The sequence below is a fragment of the Mesoplodon bidens genome (genome assembly GCF_964165515.1).
Source record: "Mesoplodon bidens genome assembly, chromosome: 6".
Lineage (NCBI taxonomy): Eukaryota > Metazoa > Chordata > Mammalia > Artiodactyla > Ziphiidae > Mesoplodon > Mesoplodon bidens.
Genome location: NC_138162.1, coordinates 11,663,885 through 11,680,013, shown reverse-complemented (window position 1 = coordinate 11,680,013; position 16,129 = coordinate 11,663,885). Strand labels below are relative to the sequence as shown.

At 42.7% G+C, this 16,129-nt stretch overlaps 1 protein-coding gene across 6 annotated transcripts in view; it reads right to left on the bottom strand.

Moving 5' to 3' along the window:
• Positions 1 to 16,129, bottom strand: part of DENND1A (DENN domain containing 1A) — a 542,774-nt gene that overhangs the window by 195,075 nt on the left and 331,570 nt on the right. For all 6 annotated transcript variants that reach the window (XM_081236287.1, XM_081236288.1, XM_081236291.1 and 3 more), the window contains one exon: positions 12,426 to 12,471. In XM_081236287.1, coding sequence (XP_081092413.1) covers positions 12,426 to 12,471 — 46 coding nt within the window. The remainder of the gene's footprint in view (positions 1 to 12,425; positions 12,472 to 16,129) is intronic.

Here is a 16,129-nt window from a genome sequence, read left to right as displayed (position 1 = left end):
AGCCTGGGCCCCTTCTCTCTATGGAGCCCCGTCTACTTTCCTGGTTTAGCAAATACTGAGAACAGTGACCAGATCACATATTTCTTTTGTAACCTCAATACACAGACTTATCATAGGCTAGATATATAATAACAAAAAGACCCTAAAGGCAGGGTCTTATTATTATTATTATTATTTTTTTTTGTACACACTAAAATACTTCACACAACAAAATAATTGGGTTTGAATCCTGGTCCTGCTAATTATTAGCTGTGTGACTTTGGACAAGTTACTTAACCTTTCTGTGCCCAAATTTCATCATCTGTAACGCAAAGCCACCACTTCTATAGCACAGACTTGTGAAAATTAAATAATGAGTGTAGTGCATCCAGCAGTATTTCAAAAATAGTATCCATCCAATTTGAAATGACGAAACTTGAATTTAAGAGTTTCACTTGGGGTTTAAGGGGATGTTGATTCCCTAGTCCCAAAATGGTTGGAGTCACCCTCTCATAAAATAGGGCCTTCCTTCCTCCCCCACAACTGCCACTTGCCATCATTCTTTCATCACTAAGCACAGCAAACCTGGACTCCCATCTCCACCTGCCTTTTATTTGAAATGTCAATTTTTAAAGACTGGAGAGGTTGGAAACCCAATTTAACAAGCATGCTGAAACATTGTTTATTGCCCCCATAAATATGGCTTAGTGAGAATTACGGACTTAATCAGAGTGAACTTATCTCCCAGTGAAAAGGAACACTTTAAATTTCAGAAATGGCACCTTCACTGTGAAAATCTCTTAACTTTTCAAACAAACTACAGGGGGTCTTAAACATATGGGCAGTAAAGGGGCAGCCATTACTGTGATTTGTCTTGCCCGAGAGCCAAGGAGCCCTAAAGGTCCATAACAACTTTAAGATCTAGGAAAAATATTTGGAAAATCATATTCAGGAGACTTGTCTCTCAAAACACCCGAAAGGTCTGCTGAGTGGGAAGTAATATCTGTATAGTTGTTTGGGGCTGCCTAAAAGAAAGGACCCTGTGGTCATTAGAACAGGGCCTGTTTAATAAGCAGCAGCACTGGGAAAGCTCACCTCTCATCCTGTTTGTACGATTAAGCATTTAGCAATAGGCAGTATTTTGGGACCAGCTTTTCAGAAGAGAGGTGATACATAAATCCCAAAGGCTGCTAAACAGTTTGTGTGATTTTTTTTTTCTTTTTAAAAAACATGAGGATCGGTCCTAGGAACCCCAACTTCCTAATTTGAGGGAGGCTTCATTAAGGCTGCTCTGATCATTCCAGGAAAGGTTTTCATAAAGATGCCCCATTTTGCAGAGAATGTATCAGCCTGGCTGCCAGAGGCAGGAAAGGCAACAGATATAAAATTTTATTATTTCAATGCCCCAGTAGCAGCCAGGAGGACTTAATGAAATCGCCAAGATTTACAATCTGAAATAGCTATTGCACAGACAGATATGGTTAAGGAAGCTGTGCCTTCTGACCTTTCAACCCTTTGATCCTCACACAGCAGGTGGCCTGGAGCCCCCTCCTGGGCATCTTCCCTCTCTTCCGACACTGCTGAACCTTGATGTGCAATAAGCCTGACCCTACACAGGTGACTCTCACAGTGCTTATCACCAGCAGCTGCTGCTAATGGAATGGCCCAAATCACTTGGCCTCGAGATTCTAACTCGGAGATTGGGGGGAGAGGGATCTGCTGTGCAGTGTCCCAACGGTGCTGAAAGGATGCCCAATAGTTCAGCCCCAAGTCCAGTTGTTTGGAAATGCTTAACGATTTCATTACCAAAAACTGTCCTAGAAATGGAACTCTGGTCTCCTCCGATTTATACTTTGAGTTAGAAAAAAAATCACCTTTTAAAAATAAATCGCAAAGCTCAAAAAAAAAAAAAAAAAATCAACCCCGAAGTCCCAAATGCATCTCTCAGAACTTCCCTAAAACCATGTGCAGCAAATTTATACCAATGAAAATCAAAACAATTTTTGGAAACCTAAAATTGACTGTTTTCAGTTCCATGAAATTTCATTTAAAAAACCCCATATGCCAAAATGTCCAAATTCTCTTATTTTTAAAAATTGGGATGACTTCCAAAATCATAGCTATCTTTTTCTTCCTTTTTTTTTTCTTTTAAAGCTAAGGATGGGTAATGTGCATATGTACTTATCAAGCTTCATAATTTAACCCGTTCGGTCAGTACAAAATACTTTCAATAAAATGCTGAAGAGGCAGGATATAAATTTATTACCACTGCATCTTTTAAAACAATTGACTCCCAGGCACCAGGGTTTAACAGATATTCTGTTCGGTTAAGGACGTGTCCAGGAGTCTAGGCAGCCCCAGTCTGAAGCTTTTAGTTTTTGTCAGATATTTGGGTTTATGGAGGAAAGGATTTTAGGCAGGGCACATAAACCATTCTGTGGGATGTTGATAACGTCCAACTTAACCGCCACTGTTGATCATACTTAGGAAAAGCCCTGAGCCCATGCCTTTGTTTCTAAACAAAAATAGTACAGTGGCCCCATTCCTTACCTGCAATGGCCTGAGCCTAGGTCAAAAATGTCTGAGCCCAACGGGCAAAGAAAAACCCCACTTCCTTTGTAGCCTAAATGGCATATATTTTAAATATTCAACTTTAAATTCATTTTGAAATCAGCTGAGAATCAGACAGTATGTAGAGAGAGGTTTATAGGCTCCAATTTTAGTCACTTTTCTCTATGGATGTTTAAGTTTAGTACGGAGAGCAGTTTATGGAGAAATCAGTTTAGTAAAGGGAAAAAAAAGGAATAGTTACTATATCACAGTTTGACCACTTTGTATAAAATTATTATTAAGCTCTCTTCTTCAGAGATGCCTATTGGAAATACTTTATTAATAATAATAGCTACCATTGGGTGAGGGCCTACTAATGTGCATGGAACTTTAGCCATATTATTTCTAATTGTCATCACTTTGAGTCAGGTGACCCCATTTTGCAGATGGAGATGTTAAGGCATACACGCACAGATGCTCAGTGACTTGCCCAAGTTACAGAGGGACAAATAGTGGAGTTGGGATTCAAACTCAGGATCACTGCCTGCCTTCTCAGCCCTTGGTCCAGCCACATTTTCCCCAACAAAAGCAAAACAAACGAAACAAAACAACAATATGCAATAATTTGTGCAGAAACTGCCAGATTTCAGCTTGCTTACACATTGCCATGGCCCATTTAAAGGCCTTCCGAATCAATTATTTTAGGTCATAAAGAGGAAGTTTAATTTGGTTGACAAACACCCCTACTGTGGTGACCTCACATATCAACAACAAATGTCTCATGGTCACAAACCTGTACCATGAGTCTGCTGAGCATGGTGTTAAACAAAACCACATGTGCCCTGATTCCAAGTAGGATTTGACTAGGCCAAGGGCGCCGCTTTTCAATCATTATGCTGCTGGTCTCTGAGCGCCCACAATGGCCCCGCCCCTAATCACTTGCAAGTTTATGAAAAGAAGTCACCAGTCCCATGTGGCTGTATTCAGTTGAGAGTGCCTTTAAGCTAATGTTGATTTCGAAAAAGTCACTCAATAAAAACTACAAAAGGAGGCTGAAGAAAAGGGCAGAGCCAATTTTAGGTAGATGTCTCAGCTTATTTTAAAGAAAATTTACCAGTTCCACATACACACAATACTGATAATCACTTCCATTTACTTGGCGCCTACAACGTGTCAGGTACCAATTTTCTCATTTACTCCTCATTAAAAAACTCCTATGAAGTGGAGAATCTACCCAAGGAGTCTGAAGCTCAAAGAGACACCTTTACATCCCCATTTGAAAAACAGGAGCACCCGTCACAAAGGCGTGACAATTAAAAATTACACAGCTCAAGTGCCATGTGTATTGGTAGAAGCTCATTCAATGGTTGATATTATTAAATATTTCCAATAGGCATCTCTTCAGAGAATAACATAGTAGTAGTTTTGTACGGAGTGGTCGAACCGTGAGATTTAGTAACCGTACCTTGCCCCCTGCTATACTGATTTCTCCTTTAAACAAAGGAGCTTGTTTAAGGTCTCCCAGTAGTGGTGGAACTAGAATTTGAATCCAGGTCCCCACAACTCTAGAACTCAAGAGCTCTTCCACTGTGCTCCACAGCCTCCTGCATGCTGCTCCTGTGTTAATCTGACAGGAATTTGGTTAGTTTAAGCTTCTCTTAGTAACAATTTAGAAACTTTGCGTCCTCTTTGACGTCAGTTTTAACGTTGCTAAGTTGACTGGCTAAGCGATGATAGGAAAATTGGAAAACAAAAGCATCAATGATGGTTTCACATTTTCTACTGGGACTCTCCCTCATAAATTACTCAATTTTTCTAATCTATAACAGAGGGCTCTCTCATCTCACAAGAGAACGTTTCAGTCACGACAAATTAGACTGAAAATGTACTGACTGCAAGAGATACTTAAATCAGCCAGAAGTACTTGCTCCCTTTGATAACATAAATTACTACTAGGGCTTTAAGTTGTTTCATATTAACTAATTCCAACATTAGGATAAGTGGCATTTAAGAACCACACTCATTTTATTTATTTATTTTTTTTGTGGTACGCGGGCCTCTCACTGTTGTGGCCTCTCCCGTTGCGGAGCACAGGCTCCGGACGCACAGGCTCAGCGGCCATGGCTCACGGGCCCAGCCGCTCCACGGCATGTGGGATCCTCCCAGACCGGGGCACGAACCCATGTCCCCTGCATCGGCAGGCGGACTCTCAACCACTGCGCCACCAGGGAAGCCCCACACTCATTTTAAAAGCAGACGCCACATGAGGAGGAGAGAGCTTCCAGGGGAAATCCACCAGGCGAAATCCAGAACATTCTTCAGGCCCTAAGTTGAACAGAGCTCCTGAATTTTCACTCTGAGTGCACTGGATGTGACAGGCTCACGTGTGATGATATCGCTTGATAACAGCTAAGGAGATTCCAGCAAGACCAAGCTACAGTCCAATGACTTTTCTCGTTATATAATTAAGCAAGCGTCAGGGTTTCATTGATCTAAACTTTGCCTCTTGTGTTTACTACTCACTATGAAGAATAATGTTTGGTAGAGTTTTTTAAAAAGCTCTTCACATCCATTATATCAGTTAGTTCTCACAACTCTCTGAGATGGATAATATTACCTTAATTCCACTGATTAGAGAATGGAGCCTCGGAGAGGCTAAGTAACCCAGCCCCAGTCTCAAGTGTACTCAGAGCTTTCCTCTGGAGAAATAGGAGGCTGCCAGACGTGAGCCCTCCGTCCCCTCACCACAGTGCTCAGGGCACGGCCTGGAGGCCGCGCCGAGAAGGAAGAGCTCAAGCAAAGGCCCTGGGAACCTCTGCCGGGACTGCGGCAGGGTTGGCGTAACCCACACAGTCTGATCCAGGGGCTCTGGGGTCTGACAAACCCAGCACAGCGGAGGGACCGGATGCAAATTACTTTCTCTCTCTGAGCCTCAGCTTCCCCATTTGCAAATATGGATATCTCCTCCTTGGCAGAGAGATTCTTAGGATGTGCAAAAGTGAGAACAGGTACAGCACAGGGCACTGTGTCTGGCATGGAACAAGGACACAGAAGACGGCAGTTTCTTCCCAACCCTCTCCCTTTCTTGCTAAATCTCTTCCCATGAACCTATGACTGAAACTACCAGGTGGAATTTTTTTTTTTTTTTTTTTTTTTTCCGGTACACGGGCCTTTCACTGTTGTGGCCTCTCCCATTGCGGAGCACAGGCTCCGGACGCACAGGCTCAGCGGCCATGGCTCACGGGCCCAGCCGCTCCGCGGCATGTGGGATCTTCCCAGACCAGGGCACGAACCCGTGTCCCCTGCATCGGCAGGCGGACTCTCAACCACTGCGCCACCAGGGAAGCCCTACCAGGTGGAATTTTTCATGCAAATATCACCTTCTTACAAAAGCAGGACTTTGATTACTTATCACTAACAAAGAGATCTCACATGGAGTTTCTCAATTCTCGTGAGAACACATGCACAAGTCACCACCTATACCTGCATATAATTATGGCTGAGAGTTTTGCATCAATCACAGTATTAACAAGGGCAAACTACATCTTATACTGTCTACCTGTGGAGTCCTGTGAAGAAGCAAAATGGTAAACAAAAAACACTCTTCTACACTGACCGTGAAACTTAAAAAAAAAACATAAAAAAATGAACAAGGGATTAGAGACTTCCTATGCCAGAGAAAAATGAAAAGAAAAAACTAGTTAAAATGGCACCAGTTCAGTTGACAGCAATTCAGGTTCTTTGACAGGAAAAGGGGAAAAAAAAGTTATTTTTCTTTGTCTGTAAATAAGTCAGTGCTGTTATTTTATGTAAAAGCTCCACAGTTAAACCACTGCAGACACAGACAAATACGGCCTCTGGATCCCAGAGACGGAGAGGTGCTGCAGTGTGGACAGGGATGTGTCCCTGGAGTGGTGGCTCAGCGCTGCCCCAAGCGCTTGGTGCATCTGTAAAACCAGGCTTCCATGCGCTCCAGCTGAGCCTTCCTCCATAAAGGATGGTGAGGGAGAGAGGAAAGCTGTGAGCTGGGCCTGTCTCCTCATGCCCCCATCACATGTCTCTTGAAATTGCATTGGTGGGAGAGGTAGGTAGAGGCCTGTGAACTTGGTACCTGGGTCTCACTCCCCTGTTCCTACTGCCTGGAACTTAGCACTTAGTATATAACCTAAATTTATCCTCTCAAACTGCACTGTAAAAAGATTATCTAATTCATAAAAAGTACTTGGAAACAGAGAGGAAGCAAAAATCTAGTAAAAATGGTGCTTGAAACCTCAAAGTAAGTCATCACTACAAACACCTCTGCCACAGTTTGGTAGTTAGGTAGCAAGGAAACCATTCGGAAGCTTGGGTTTGGGACGCTAACACGTCTGAATTTTAGGTACATGGTTGTGGTGTGTAATTTTACTTAAGAATTACCTTGATCCTTACAAACAACAGTTTACTTTATTAACATGGTTAAGCTGTTTCCAAGCATTTTATATGGAAGGGCCGTGTTTCTAATGGCCCAGGAGGAGGAGGCCTGACCCTCCCCTATTTACACCCTTCAATGGCTCTCCATCGCCCTGTAAAGTTGAAACTCTTTAACACGGCTTACAAGGCCCTGGATGGCCTGGCCCTTGCCTGCCTGCCTCAGTGCTCCTCTCCCGCTTCAGCTCCACGCTCCTGCCAGACACTGAGCTGCTCATACTTCCTGGGAAACACCATGGTCTACACTCCAAGTCTTTGTAGATGCTGTTCCCTGTCCTCCTGGTGGAACTCAAATTTATCTGCTAGGTTTCCATTTAGGCATTCCTCTCCTCTGAGAAGCAGAGCCCACAAGGCTCAGTTCACTGTCTTCCCTATCAGAGCCTATAGCCTCTCAAATTCCCTGCAATTACTTTCTCCTTGTCTGCATATGTTCTAGACAGAACTCTGAAGGCACAGATTATATGTCACATTCACCTTTTTATATAGAACCCCTGGTTGATACAATGCCTGGTACACAGAAGGCTACCAAAACATGACTATAGAAGGGGATGTGTATTGTGTACCGACCACAGGCCAGACACTGGGATATGCTGGACATATACAGGACTCATTTATTTAATCTTTACCACAATCTTAAGAGATGGGGACTAACCACTCCTATAGATGAAGAAAGTAAGATGCAGAGACAAAGTACCACACCTGAAATTACTACTGCAAGGGAGTGGTCAAGCAGGGAACTGGAAGTGCATTTATCAAGTTCCTTAAAAATGCCACTCCCATCCCTGACACAGTGCCCCCAGCATTGTCAACCAGAAGAAAACAGCGCAGGCACAAGCCAATTCTAGTGAAATCCTTTCCCTAGGGAATGAAGATGATGATCCCTGGAACCCAAGAGTCCCTAAAACACAATTTCAAAGGCATCAACTTAACAATGTAAATGGCTTTAAGGCCACTGAGGAAATAAAAATGGCAATGGTTGCTGACCTCTGTTGAACTCTTTATGTGCCAGGCACTGGGCTGGGTACCTGATAAGCATTATCTCACTAGATCCCTCAATGATATTACAGGGGGGAGCTATGGCCATTGCCCTTATTTTACAGGTGAGAAAACAGAGGTGCAGAGGTCCATCACCTTGCCCAGGATCAAATAAGCAGGAAGTAGGGGAGCCAGGACCCGGAGCCCACATTCTAACCACCACACTTTACTGCCTCTGTATATAGGTGGAGCTTCATCTGCAGTCTAACCTGAGCCTCTGTCTGCACTGTGTCACTGCTATCGCCTTTCCTTCCTCCTTCCTGACCATTCCATCACCAGGAATGATACAAAACACCTTCTGCATGCATCCCTCATGTGGCTCTGAGATCTGTACACAAAGCATTATTTGTGAGGCTTAGAAAGGAAGGTCTTCATTTATCAAAAAGGAAAAGGAACCCAGCTACCAGAACTGACCTGGCACCTGCTACCAGACATGGCACAGAGGAGGAGCTGCAGAGCATCTCCTGAACTCAACTGAGGTGGAGGGAATGAAAGGAAACAGTCACTGTGTAATCTGGTCGCGTTTTGGTGTTTCCTAGCTGCCAGCTAACATGATCATTCTCTCCAAGAAGAAACTAGGTCTATGCCAAAGCCCTTGGCTATCCTGCTAACTTACCACCAGCCTCAAATTAGTGTTTGCTTAAATGAGAGAAAGGATATAAAAAGGCAGTGGAGGTATCAGAATGACGATCAGCTAGAAACTTGTCACTTTAGAAGGAAGGTGTACTCTTTTAGGTGACTAGGTTACCACTTAACAGATAGGACAGCCTGTAAGAGCTTGAGGGCTAGAATTAGATCTTCCCCCCAAATAACCTTCTTTCAAATGAGAACAGTAGGTTATAATTTATATTTCTTTTTGTGCAACAAATTTGAGTGTCATAAAAATGGTTAAAAAGTCTTCCTATGGTAGCTTTTTCTAAACTTTTATGAACATCTGCCACATTCATTTGAAGTTTAAAAAATTCTGGCACATATGCAAAGGCATAATAAGGTGCCTATAGCTTTCAAGAAAAAATAACAAGACAGTCAAAAATAAGCCTTTTGCTGAATTGCCAGTAAGAAAACTAGTGTGCGAGAGGAGATGGGCCTTCCCAATCTCCTTCCCTAAAGAGCTTTCCTTTGGCCCCAGGTATGAGCTCCACCCCCAAGCATTATAGCCCATGGTTCCTGGAAGAAATCTCAGGGAACCATCTCTCTCACTTGAAGGTATAATAGAACCAGATAAGCCCAATCAAAAAGCATGAGCGGAGGACTCCGAGTCTGAGCTGAAATCCATGGGAGGAGATCAGGAGACTGTATTTCATGACTTGGTAGTTCACAGCTGCCTCACACATGCAGGAAACGCTATTTTGTTTGGAAAGTGTCTTAGCTGGCTTCAAGAGTGGGACAACGACTATTTTTGTTTTTCTTTTAGTGCTGACCACATAGTAGTTCAGCATGGCAAACCCTCTCTAATTTAAATCAGCAGGGCTAAGATTTATCTTGGCCAGTGCTTCCCGAACCTTCTCATTTAAAACCCTTCAAAGGCCAAGGAGAGTGGACTTGCACCCATTCACCTAAGTGCAAAACTCTGTCTCAAGTTTTAGCTTCAAAATGTATGCCTGTTGTGCACGGCATGTTTTATGACAAAAAACCCTTGTTTTAAATTACTTACAATCACATAAAAAGTAAAAACATTTATTCCCTCCACCTTTAAGTAAAGTTATGGTGCTGGGTCCCCTGACAACAGCAATGCCCACTGGAGGGCTCTAAATGTGTCCCAAATTCCAGCTTTCCAAGCACTCACTCAATCCTTCTTTTCAGAACGCACCTGCTGGGCACCCTGCTAGGTGCTGAGGACACCACAGTGAATGCAGCACAGTCCTTGTCCCCAAAGAGCTCCTGCTCCTGGGGCTGATGGAGAGGACAGGGACGCAGACAGCTGTCATCCTGAGCAAGAGGTACAGCAAGCAAAGACAACGGCCAACGGGAGGACTTCCTCAAACAGCTGGGGAAGAGAAGGTTTGGCCATGCAGGAGCATGGGGGTGGGGGTGTTTTAGAGACCAGCCAGAGCACCGGCTAACAAGGGACAGTGAGAAGACAGAAGGCTTGACAGCAGCAGGGAGGCTGAGCAGAACTCGGGGGTAGGGCAGAGGAGGCTGGAAGGCAGGCTATTAAAGGCAGAGTGACCAGGTAGAAGGCAACCCCTAAACGTTGGAACCAGGGACTGAATTTCATACTCATCTTCATACCTCCATGACCTAGCAAAATGTCTGGAAAACAAGAGGCCTTGATCCTGCTTCTCGAGTGAACGAATAAGGCTTTGCAAAAATCTAAGAAAGCAAGGTAAAATGTCAACGAAGGCAGCGAGGAAGGAACAGGGCGAGAGACATGTCAGAGACTTGGTGACTATTTAGAGAGAAAGAAATGAGAAAGAGGACACTCAGCCATGCTCAGTGTGACCCACTTTGGTGCCTTTTCAGGCAGTGGTGCTGCTCACAGGGACCGGGAACAGCGGAAGGGGAGTGGAATCACTCGACGGGTGTGTGTGTACAGATAATAAGGGGTTTGGGGAAGACTGAGTTTGAGACATCGACAGTACATCTTGGTGACCTTCAACTGGCATTTGCAACTCTGGGCCTTAAGTTCAGAGAGAGGCATGCCAGTGTTAGAAACACAGTTGGGAGTCACTGACATTACCCTGGTGGCAAAAGCAAAAAGCCTTAAAAAAGATGGCCAGAGGGCATATAGAAAAGAAAAGCAAGCCAAGACAAGAAACCTGGACAATGCTCAAGGTAAAGGGCTGTGAAAAGGAGCCTGAAAAAACCCGTGCTGGAACAGCCTGGAAGGCAGAAGAGGCAGGAACGAGCTGTGGATGCCGACAGACCAAATGGTCTTTAGATTAGAGTTTCCAACTGTACAACAATTGACACGAAAGTTCTATTAGCAAGTACTCACTTTCAATTTTTCACACAGGAGCTTTGAATACACCCCCAAACTTGACAAACAAAGGTAAAACACAGAAGAAATCTCTTCAAGCTGATCTCAATACACCATCCAAGATAGTCCATAAACTGTGTACTGTATGTGCTCAGGGCTGGGTGATGACAAGGAGGAACTGTTAACAGAATGCAGGAGCCACATGGCCGTCCTGTCAAATTAGAAATTTGAGCAGATTTCTGTGGTCTATTTTGATCAAGATTCTCAATGTCAAACAAACAGGTTTTTCGATAACCAACTTGTTTCATTTTCGTAAGCACAATAGCACAGTGTGCAACAGTGAAGAAGCAGGTGGTCCTCGTCGACGTGAAATGAAGGCAACAGAAGAAGAGAAGTAGCACTTCCTTTAAGACATGCAAAGCATCATCACAGACGGACATGGCTTTAGCTTTTCCCTCTGAGAGCTTATCTCCTGTGCAAAACAGCCAAGCCCCCTACCTCCTGCCCCATTTTGCTCTAGTGCAAATTTCAGCTCTCTCCTGAGGAGGGAAAAGCTTAGGGTTCATGTCTACAAACCAGTGGCACTTACAAAAGCACAGAAAAGTCCCTTAAAAGAATTGCTATCTAACCGGTACAGCCATGCAGAAAGCAATCTGGCCTTAGATTCATAGCTTTGACCAAGCATTTCTACTTTAGGGGTTCTACGCTAAGGAAGTAAGTCAAGATGCAGATTAAGCCTTATGCATAAAGATGTTCACTGAAATGCTATTTATAATAATGAAAAATTATAAACAGCTTTAAGTGTCCAACAGTAATAGGAAAATGGCTAAGTTGTGGCATATCCAAACAGTGGAAGGACCGGTAGCAAATTAAAAATTATTACTGAGAGTAGACAAAAACATGTAGAAATCCCCATGCCATAATATTAAATGAAATAAAGACATAAAATTTTATACCATATCAGCGAAGTACATTTATACAAAATATATATTCACAGAATAAAGACGAGGATGAAGAAAAATAAAGTGCTAACAGTGGCTGAATCTGGAGTAATGGTATTGTGGATAATTTTAATTTTCCTATTTACACTTCTGTATATTTTCTATACCACATTTTCTACAGAGAAAAAATGTAATATCATATTGTTGCAGTGTTTTAGAATAAACATCATTTTGAAAAGTGAATCATTTCCCTTCCCTCGTTCAAACCCTTAAAGAACCCTTTCCTCCTGCCTCTTTGAACCTCACTCCCTCACCCATGAAAATTGACAATCTCCAAACAAAGTGGAAAAACACTGGGAACAAGAGACCAGTGGAAAGGGTCTAAGCTGAACGCTCAGCTCTGTGCATGAGGCGTTGCTCTGACACGCTCCCGTGTGTAGAGCTGTGAATCCAGAGACTGCGTCTTTTCCACTGCCACATAGCAAAACACAACCGCAAACAGAGATATCTGGGGAGGAGAGGAGCCCACTTACCTCCATTAAACTTAAATGGATTCCTATGAGGTAGGGCATGGGAGCGCTGTGAAGAGAAACAGAGACACACAGCTGCTTTAATGTCTGTTGCTTCTGACAGAAAATTACACATGGTTCACTATTTGGAGAAAAACTGTTTTAATAAACGTATGCACAGGTTACATTTCCTTTCACAACAAAAACCCTAATGTGACATTTTGTTCCCAAGCCTAGAAACTTCAGAAGAATTTCAAAATGCGGGCAGCCTTAAAAGCATGGGTGGCGGGAAGAGCACTGACCTTGGCGTTAGTCCCTAAATAGCAGCCATGCGATTGCATAGCCTCAGTTGCCTTATCTTTAAAATGGCACTTTGGAATCTAACTGGCAGCTTGCTATCAGAATGAGAAAATATACGTCGAGTGATTAGAACAGTTCCTGGTACAAATGGGAACCACTGTTGCCATGATTACAACAGAAAAAGCAGTTAACGATGTCAGATGGAGGGCATGACGTGCTTCAAAGAGGAATGATTTTTTATTTGCTGTTTCCTCCTGCCATCAAGAGATGTGATCTAACTGTCCATTCTGATTGGACAAAGTGCATCAAAGCCAGCAAGCATCTCCACCCCAATTGCACACATGCCATCTGATGACACTGTAATTCAAAAAGCCCCTTCCAACTGCTTCATTCCCAGAGCAATGGGTTCCCTTAGTTAGTGACCGAGCAGGAGGTGAGAACCCAACTCCAGGGGCTTTAAAACCTGGGCATCATGGATTGACTTCCTTTGGTTTCAGGGGCACACATATAAATTATCATTATGATGCTACTTACCAATGATAAATGGGCTAGCCATTATACAAGGAACTTGAAATTCACCTTTCCTAAGCCATAGAACCTCACAAGGTAGGTATTATAACCATTTTACAGAGGAGGAAATAGGCCCAGAGAGCTTAAATCACTTCTCTAATGCCATAAAACAAGCGGCAACCCTAGGATTTGACTCCAAACCTGCTTCCTCCGTGCCACATTGACTTTGTAATATTGGACCTAAAATCCCCAGGCCTGCCTCCCACCCAGTGTTTTTCCTGCAGGTAGGGAGGTCAAGGAGTAGAGAGGAAGCAAGACATTGACAATGTTTCCATCTGTCTCTCCAGCATCCTGAGAAAGGTACAAAAAGGTATTTTATGAGCCCGGTGGAAAGATACCTGGCTCAGTCTTGAGGTGCCCAGGTACCTTTCCTCCGGGGCAGCTGGTGCCGTGGAAGTGGACCTAGGAGGGTGGCTTTCTTGGGGACAGCGTAGGGAAACGAGGAGTGGTAAGAAATGAAAAAGGAGAGGTTTGCTTTCCACTGAATGCTGAGGAGTTTAGGCTTTATCCTGAAAGCAATGGATGGGCAACGAAGGTTTTTTAAACATCATATGTGCATTTTAAAATTGCTCAAACATTTAAAAATAAGAAAGAGCACAATTCCCTCATTACCATTCAACAAATAAAATTCTTCAAGCAAAAATCCTTCCCCAGAATATAAAATGTTCTCCTTACTACAGACCTCTGCAGTAATATATCTTGGGAGCCTGTAAAACAGTCTTGAATATTAGCAGCACAGTTTGGCAACTATTCTTCTAGAAGAGTTTTGTATGTGATAATAGTCAAAGAAAAAATTAGACACAAAACTGCAGTGAAAGTGGAGTTGTCTTTCCTTTCTTCTTCTTCTTCTCTCCTTTTTAAAAAAGGTATCTGCTGTGCACATTTAGCTTCCCTTCGCTTCTAGGGGCAAGGAAATGCCCTATGATATTTTTTCCCCTTAAACTGTAAACCATTAGTTTAGCTGCCAGCTACACAAATGCTCAAACTTCCCAGTGTGCCTGGCTCTGCTGTCCAAGCTTTCTCCAGTGTACGCTGAAATGAATGTGTTTCTAATTAAGTAGCTTCAGGAACACGACAGCTTCAATGTCAAAAATACAAAGTCTGAACCCTGGCAGGAAGTCTTAAGACTGCAAATGCCTCATCTAGTGGAACCTTGCCTAATGTAATGAAAGGAAGCAGGAAGAGTGCAAAATTCCAGAAAAATGGCCACTTATTAATGTGTCCAGAAGTACAGCCAAACACATAGAAGGGAGAAAACTCAAATCCATAATATTTAACCAAATCTTAAAAACTTTCCCAGCTCCTACCAGCACTGTCATGCAAGTGACAAATGACCCTGAGTTTTAATTAGAATTTCTGAACTGAAATTCCAACAAATGAATTAAGGTATAGAAAAGGACATTCAAACAACTGTGAGATAAAGGTAAAAATAAATACCTACAGCAAAAGCCTCTGTATAATTTAGGCTCTTATCTGAGACTATAGGCTCTTATCTAAAAAAAAAATTTCTAGTATTTTAAATATGTAGGTTTTAATGCCATGCCCTTTTGTCCTGCAATAAAAATCAATGAAAGAGAGTAAAAAGGAGTCTTAGAAGTGATGGCAGATGTAGAAAGGGACAAAGTGAGACTCACTCTTCAGGTACCATTAGGTAGGCTTTTTTTTTTTTTTTTTAAGCCCAATAATTTACCAAAGAGTAATTATGGCCTGTCATAGAAATGTAGTTTCTTAGCCAACTTAGGGCTGCAACAGCTCTGTATTTAGAAAATATTTAAAACACATTTATTCTGAAATCACAGCACACCATGTTTTGTATGAATGCAAATTTGGACAAATACCTTTTACTGTGTCATCATTTGCTTACAAAACCTCAAATGTGTCCCTTGAATCTACTGCATTTTTGCTCTGCAAATACACTTTTTACAAATTTTAAGTGGGGAGAGGGAGAGAGGAAAAAAAGAAACCCCAGAGACTCCTTAACATCTCAATGTAGCAAATATGTAACTGGGTAATTCTACCTGCATTCTGAAAACAATTTGTATTCTCAATAGACCTCAATAGTTTTGGCAGCTACTGAATCATTCTCTTTTGTTTGTTTTTTCTTGTTGTTGTAAAGAGAAATTTGGGGGGCGGGGAAACACTCACCCATGATCAAGTCATCTTATCACAACTACTTTTTTTTTTTTTTTTTTTTTTTTGCGGTACGCGGGCCTCTCACTGTTGTGGCCTCTCCCGTTGCGGAGCACAGGCTCCGGACGCGCAGGCTCAGCGGCCATGGCTCACGGGCCCAGCCGCTCCGCGGCACGTGGGATCTTCCCGGACCGGGGCACGAACCCGTGTCCCCTGCATCGGCAGGTGGACTCTCAACCACTGCGCCACCAGGGAAGCCCCACAACTACTTTTATTTTTGTATTATTCTCCTCCAATATTAACATTAATATTTAAAAATATCTTTGAAATTATAGAGTGCATATATTTTATTGTTTTCTCATTGGCTACATTAACATTTCCCATATTATACTGTAAACTTTGTGATTATTTTAAAGACTATGTAATATTCAACCAAGTATGGATGTCCCTTAATTTGCTGAACCCTATTGCTAGAGTTAGACATTAAGCCACTTCCAACTTTTCACTGTAAGTAACATCGTAATGAAAATGAACAACTTCATGTGCATGAATTCCCAAATATGGAATTACCAAGTCAAAGGGCAGGACTGTTTTTAATATCTTTTGTTATATCTTGGCAAAGTGTCTTTTAAAAGGGCAGTACCAGCCCCAGTGGAAATCTTTCAAGATTGTTGCAAGGATTAGAGAGAACCCATGAAGTGCCTAGCACAGGAGCAGCACACGGTAGG